Here is a 7,161-nt window from a genome sequence, read left to right on the forward strand (position 1 = left end):
AGAATCAAACATTAATGAATGGTATAATGACGGAAATGACCAAATTTTTTTAGATATAAATTCAAATAATTTAAATGTAGATAATAATTATTTATTGTCTGATGATGACGATGAAATGTTTATGGAGTTGAAATATTAGAATAAAATAATAAAAATAAAAAATAAAAAAATAAAACACATGTGATATTATTTAATAATTTATTTATTTATTTAAATTTTACTTTTTAACAAATTTATTTATTGTTCTATAATTTTAAGTTTAAAAATAATGTTGTTAAATAAACCTATAATTGAAAATATTGAAATTAATACATTTTATTCATTGCGTTAAACAATTTTTTTGACTGAAGCTGTAAGGGGTGAGTATTCGATTAAACGATCATGTATGAGTAAACAGTATGCAGATGTATTGGCCTCTACTATTTTATCTGTAGAAAACTCAACTTTTATATCAATTGGGCCTGTTGTGACTGCTTCATTTTGATGACTAACATCAATCACGATTATAGGTGCTTTTTCCTTAAATTCTTCAGCTGAGAGGAGTGGTTGAGCCTCCCTCATATAAAAATTTTGTTGAAATTTAACATACATATCATATAGAATGGCAAAACGTTGATTATCAAATTTAACATTTAAGTCATCATAGGGATATGAGTCTGAATTTAAATGTACTTTAATATTGTTAAGATTTGAATGGGTAAGCTTATTGTTATGTTTAAAAGCAATTAGTACAAAACGTGGACGTTCCCTGTTTGCAGCTAGTTTCACATTCCAAATATGATTTTGTGATGCTGATAGTTGAGGATGATAGTGGCAATCCCAACTACGAAATGCTATTGGCAACACATTTCCACTAAGTATTAATAATTTTTATTGTGTTCAGTTTAGCATAATCCGAAAGTTTTACATGCGGAATTCTCCAACTAATATTTTGAATTGTAATTTTTGGTTTTTCAGTAGTTTGATTAGAATTTACAATATTATCATCATTTTTGGTACGTAATAATATTAATTCATGTTTACAATTCAACATAATTTTATTATAATCCTCAGCAAATCCTAATAATGATTTAAGCGGGACATAAAAGTTGAAAAATCCTTCACCAACATCGATGTCTTTGTCATAAGACCAGCTTGCATTCCCCATCATAATACTTTCGCTGTCATTTAGGGATAGATAATTTTTAATTGTGCTAGAAACACCCAAATGTCGAGTGCGATCTATTTCGACGCCATTAAGCTCATAACGAATCTCCTCAAATAAATTGGGTACAAAATTATTTTTCAATTTAAAGTTTTTCGATTTTAGACCACTTGTAGCATCTAACACAGTACCTTCAATATACAAAAAGCTTTCACTCGGTAAAACATATAAATCTTGATTTTGTATTGAAATGCGAATTTCAACATTATTATTAAATGACTGAATATATGGTGTATATGTATGATAATCTTTTTTTATAATTCTTTCATCCATCATTGGTTTTTCTAAAACATTAATTATGTCAGTCATTATTCTTTAAAATAAAATTCAAGGACTTTAGGAATTTTTTATTAGCTTCGGTCAGTTTTGATGCGTTTAAGGTTGTTCTTGCTGATTCAATGTTCAACACACTAATGTCTCTCCTCATTCTAACAACAACGTTTTTATTATATATAATCATTATTGTTTGGGTCGTAAATGAAGGCGAAGAGTAATATTTTCACCACGAAAATTTATAAACTCACTATTTTGATCTACAATAGTGACTGTGATAGAACTGACCTCCTTGGTGTTTAGTGGTAAATAGATTAAGTTTCGTGGAATTTCATCCATTTTATATCCTGGGGAAACATTTATTCCAAATTCATGAATTGTATGTGCCCTTTCTCCATTTATATAAGATCCAACAGCGATATTACAATCGAGACGTATTGTATTCACTTTAAGAATATTTACGGGCAGTTCGGAGAGATAATTGGAACCCCCATTTAAAGTTTTTTTGTTAAAGCCCATTAACTGTCCAATTGTTCTTTTTTTATTGAAATATATTGAATCATGAGAAGTAGCTATTTCAACTCTCATTGTATTGTTGTTGGCTTCTATTTTAATAGATTTATCACCATTAGTCAAATGCTCATATTCACTTTCTAAATAATCTGCAATATCTTCCAGCTCATAGGAACCAATAGGAATTTCAATAATGTTATCCCCAATATGAAACAAATTATTATCCTCATCGACATTGGGTATGCTATTATATGTATGAAAATCTATAAGTGAGCATTCATAATCCTCTTCCAATGCTATGGGTGGAAAATAATTTGCAGTTAAAATTGACGAGTTTCCGTTCAAAGTTAATGTAATAGACATATTGAATACTAAAAATGGAATGAATAAAAACATATATTTTTTTTTTTGTTTTAAAATATATTTTCTTTATTTATAAACTTAATAGATACATGAATTTATTACAATATTTCGTTTTTATTAATCCAAGAGTTGTGATCATTTGAAAATCCCAACCATTTAACAAATGCACGATTATTTTTTATTCTTATAACCTTTTCCACAAGATAAGTATTCGGATATCTGGTTGATAGTAGCTCCTGCTCATAGAATCCACCTTTAATAGGATTTCCCATATAGTCTTCTAAAATATATGTCGTTGGATATGTAATTTGAATATGCTTTATTTTAAATATTTCTGTTGTCCAATTTGGAGTATACCCTTTTTCAAAACAATGTTTATATTTGCTGATGCGTACATTGTCACCAATATTAAACTTGTTTTTCTTAAATATTTTTATATGATTATAAACGGTATTTAATAATAATTTTTCATTAGAAGGATTTACGTCAATAGGAGCCATTTTGATAACTCGATGGATTTTTTTATTATAATCACTAATTAGTTTTTCATACAAATCAACCCAATGATATGAACCATTATAACTGAATTCTTTCCACATCATACCTTTCAGAGTTCTGTTAAATCGTTCTACAATTGAGGCTTTCATAATGCTGTAAGTAGAATAGTGATTAATTTTATATTTTGTCATTAGATTTTTGAATAAGTTGTTGAAAAATTCTTTTCCATCATCTGTTTGCAAATTTTTTGGTCTACGGCCTAAATTAAATATGTCATTCATAGCATTTGTAACATCTAGAGCCGTTTTAGATTTTATTGGTCGAATCCAAGCAAATTTTGAAAAGGTATCGATGACTGTTAATAAATACTTAAATCCTTTATTATATGTGGAGTAATTTCCCATTTCAACTAAATCTGCTTGCCATAAATCATCCATGCCCTTCATTATTACTCTCCGTCGTTTAAAATTTTTTCTTGCTTGGGAATGAAGCTCAATAACCAACTCTCGTTTTTCATCCATTCTTGAATTATATTAATATTTTATTTTATATTTCTTTTTTATTGGAATTGTACTGCTTGGCGGTTCACTTTTTGTAATTATTGACGTAAAAACAAAATTTTCCAGTCTTTGTACTTTATCTAACAGCGTTTCGATCTGTTCACTAAAATGTAATTTTAAAGACATCTCTCTATGAGATATCATATTTTGTATTGAATTATCAATATTATCAAGTTTTCCATCAAGTTTTTTATATTCTTGTTTATTCAATGTTGTTAAATCTTGTTGCAATTGTCTGATTTCTGTTCCCAAGTAATGTTTATTAACAGCGTCTTTTTCTTGTGTAGGAAACGAAACATTTGTGATCCTTTTGTTTTGAACATTAATGTTATTATTTTTATCCAACACAAGTCCAACAATTTGATGAATTTTTCTTTTATTTTTTTCATTTTTTATAAAATCGTTTTGACTTTTTGAGTGATGACCAAACTTATCAACAGGCATATTTTGTTATCATTTCACTATTTATTTAAGTTTATTTCTTTCTATACAATAATATTTGCTTCTTGCAATTCCTCTAAAATTGAATTAATTTCATTGCGATGATTATTGTGTCCCGCGCCTTCCGATGCAACCAATAGTCTAAGTCGATCTACTAATTCATTAGGATCGTTCCAGTATATATAGTTTGGTCTTTCATTATTGACTTTCATAAGCATTCCGTTTCCTTTATGTGTTTGTGATCTTAATGATCTTTTTGGTGTTACTGAAATTTCATCCTTAAACAATTTTTTTATAATAGTGTTATACTTTTTGCTTTTAGTGCCCTTAATTTGATTTTTGAAATTATATTGTCTTTTGTGCGCATTGGTTTTAATCAAAATATTTTTATAAATATCTAACTCATATGATTCATAATTTGTTGGTTCTTTATGAAACAATAATTCAACCAAGCCTGGTGTAATGGCCCAATTTTGATTTCCAATGATAATTTTTTCTTCGTTTATTTCAATATCACTATTACCAAACTTCCAAATATTATGTGAGTTTTTATGTGGACCATATGTTGTATCAAGCAATTTATTTTTCTGCAATAATGATAAGTCAATAACATTCGATGAATTATTAGCTGAATTAAATGTCGAATCTACACTGATTGTATCGTTACTGCTTTCATCATCTTTAAGTTGTATGTCTTTCTTAGGGGTACTCGTTTCTACTTTAGACAACATATTATTGAAATCGAAGGAATTGTTTTGAGTGTAAATATTTTCTGCCTTAGGTTTATCATACTGAGTGTTGTTATTTTTCACAAGTTCTTTTAATGGTTCAGTTATTGGCTTAAATGTTTTTTCTAATCTCTCATCGTTTTCAGTCTCACCAACTTTTAAACTTCTATATTTTTTTTTTAAAACAGATCGAGTCTTTATTAATTCTTTAAGTAGTTGTTCATTCATGTTAATATAGATCTAGGAGATCAATACCATTGCTTGCAAGTTAATAACAGTAATAATGGTGAAACTGTTTTGCACATTCTTTTTATTCAACTATTATCAGCTTTGGATCAACTCATGAATAGCTTTGAACAGCTTTCAACAGCTCATGAACGGCTTTGAACAGCTCATGAACAGCTTTGAACAGCTTTGAACAGCTCATGAACAGCTTTGAACAGCTTTCAACAGCTCATGAACGGCTTTGAACAGCTCATGAACAGCTTTGAACAGCTTTGAACAGCTCATGAACAGCTTTGAACAGCTTTGAACAGCTCATGAACAGCTTTCAACAGCTCATGAACAGCTTTTATAATTGAATAAAGTTATCAAAGAATTTTCTATATCTCCCACCATTCATCTCATTATCTTTGCTAATAACTAAAAAGCCGAATTTGTCTTGCCAACATTCACGACACATATCATAAAATTTTTCAAATGCCATATCTGTTCCAACGTGATCATTATAAACGTGACGCATATTTAATTCATCCTGTTTGAACATAATTATCATATTTGCGTTGTCTCGAATCAAATGTTTAGGAATTCTTGTATATGTTTGACATAAGTAAAAAGAATCAACATTTCTGTGGCGACCCATACAAAAATATGATCGTATATTATTTTGTTTCTCACAAGCAACATCATCGAATATCATTAGTGAATTATTTTTGGCTTCATCAGGCGGTATAACACTCTCATTATCACTAAATGTAAAATATCCCATCCCTGTTATAGGTGCCATGAGTTTTTCCAAGTACTGATATTTTGGTTGATAGAGCGATTTTGAATATAAATATATGTTCTCAAATTTTAGACCATTCGGACTTTCAATGAGACTAAGCATAACATTAGTCTTCCCACAATTAGATGGACCAACAATTAGAGCCCTAATGCTGTTCGGTAATAAACTACTATGACGTAGTTTTGTATTTGCATCAGTAGAAAAGTCCATGTTTCTCACGGAAATATTTTTGTCTTGTTTTATTAAACGCATTTTGATAACTAATCAATTTTGTTTGTTTGTCAAAGTATATATAAGATGTTACACATTAATATTTTATTCATTTCAGAAAAAGTTATGAAAGGACAAGGTATATTAAATAATTTAATCGACCTTTTACCAATAGAGCTTCATGTACCCGGATATCAATTTTGCGGACCAGGAACAAAATTAAAAAAACGTTTAGCTAGAGGAGATAAAGGCATTAATCCATTAGATGCTGCTTGTAAAGAACATGATATAGCTTATTCGCAAAGTAATGATTCAACAGAACGCAGTCAAGCTGACAAAGTATTAACTGAAAGAGCTTGGGAACGAGTTTTAGCGAAAGATAGTAGTATTGGTGAAAAGACAAGTGCATATATAGTGACCAATGCAATGAAGACAAAAACAAAACTTGGTATGGGACTCCAAAACAAAAAACTGCTCTGCAATAAAAAACTGTTTTTGAAAACTATTAAAACTGCTACCAATATGTTGAAGAAAGAGAAACCTCAGGATATACAAGATGCTATTAAAATCGCTCACAAAGTTATTAATAAATCATTTAAAGGAAATAAACATAATGTCATTGTTCCACGGATTATAAAACTTCCCAAAACTGGTGGATTCTTACCACTTATTCCAATTCTAACTGCACTTGGAGCATTAGGCAGTATAACTTCGGGAGCTACATCAATTGCAAAAGCTGTTACCTCTGCTAAAAATGCTAAGAAAAAGTTAGATGAATCTACACGTCACAATAAAGCAATGGAATCTATTGCCATGGGAAAAGGACTATATCTTAAACCATACAAGAGAGGTTATGGTATAATTTGTAAAAATTCAAAAAACTATTAAATATGCTACCCAACAGACCACTCACAGATGCAGATATCATGAAGTTTGCTAATAGAAATATTCATAATTTTAGAGGCGTTTTTATGCGAGATATTCTTCCAAAACGATCTAAACAAGCAGAGTGTGGAATAGTTAATTTGGATTCTTCAACTGGTAGTGGCACTCATTGGGTAGCATATTATAAAAACAATAATGATTTGGAATATTTTGATAGTTTTGGAAATTTACAACCACCGTTGGAAATCATAAAATATTTGGGTAAAAACATCAAATACAATCATGAGCGAAAACAACAATATAATACATTTAATTGTGGACACTTGTGTTTAGAATTTCTATATAAGAAAAATAAAAATAAATAAATACAAAAAAAATTCTTTTAAAAAGTGCTTTTTATTTAATTTTCATATGGTATAAAAGTATTTTGATAATAAATAATATTTTTTTATTAAGTCTTCAACCATTTTCTTTTGCTTT

The 7,161-nt window shown here is 29.0% G+C and overlaps 1 protein-coding gene across 1 annotated transcript; it reads right to left on the reverse strand.

Annotated features, from left to right (window-relative positions):
• Positions 1-327: 327 nt before the first annotated feature.
• On the reverse strand, positions 328-1,513 carry LOC135958584 (uncharacterized). Its single transcript, XM_065509480.1, has 2 exons — positions 925-1,513; positions 328-833 (listed from the first exon to the last, which is right to left on the reverse strand). Exons 1-2 carry the CDS (start codon positions 1,511-1,513, stop codon positions 328-330), a joined length of 1,095 nt encoding a protein of 364 aa, XP_065365552.1.
• Between the last annotated feature and the right edge of the window lie 5,648 nt (positions 1,514-7,161).

This window comes from Calliphora vicina, chromosome 4 (assembly GCF_958450345.1).
Source record: "Calliphora vicina chromosome 4, idCalVici1.1, whole genome shotgun sequence".
NCBI classification, from domain to species: Eukaryota; Metazoa; Arthropoda; class Insecta; order Diptera; family Calliphoridae; genus Calliphora; species Calliphora vicina.

Excerpts from the sequence above, each read along its gene's own strand:
- LOC135958584 (XM_065509480.1), bottom strand. The coding sequence starts at position 1,513 with ATGACTGACATAATTAATGTTTTAGAAAAACCAATGATGGATGAAAGA. Across the intron at positions 834-924 it reads AATTACAATTCAAAATATTA|CATTTCGTAGTTGGGATTGC; the intron begins GTTGGAGAATTC and ends TGTTGCCAATAG.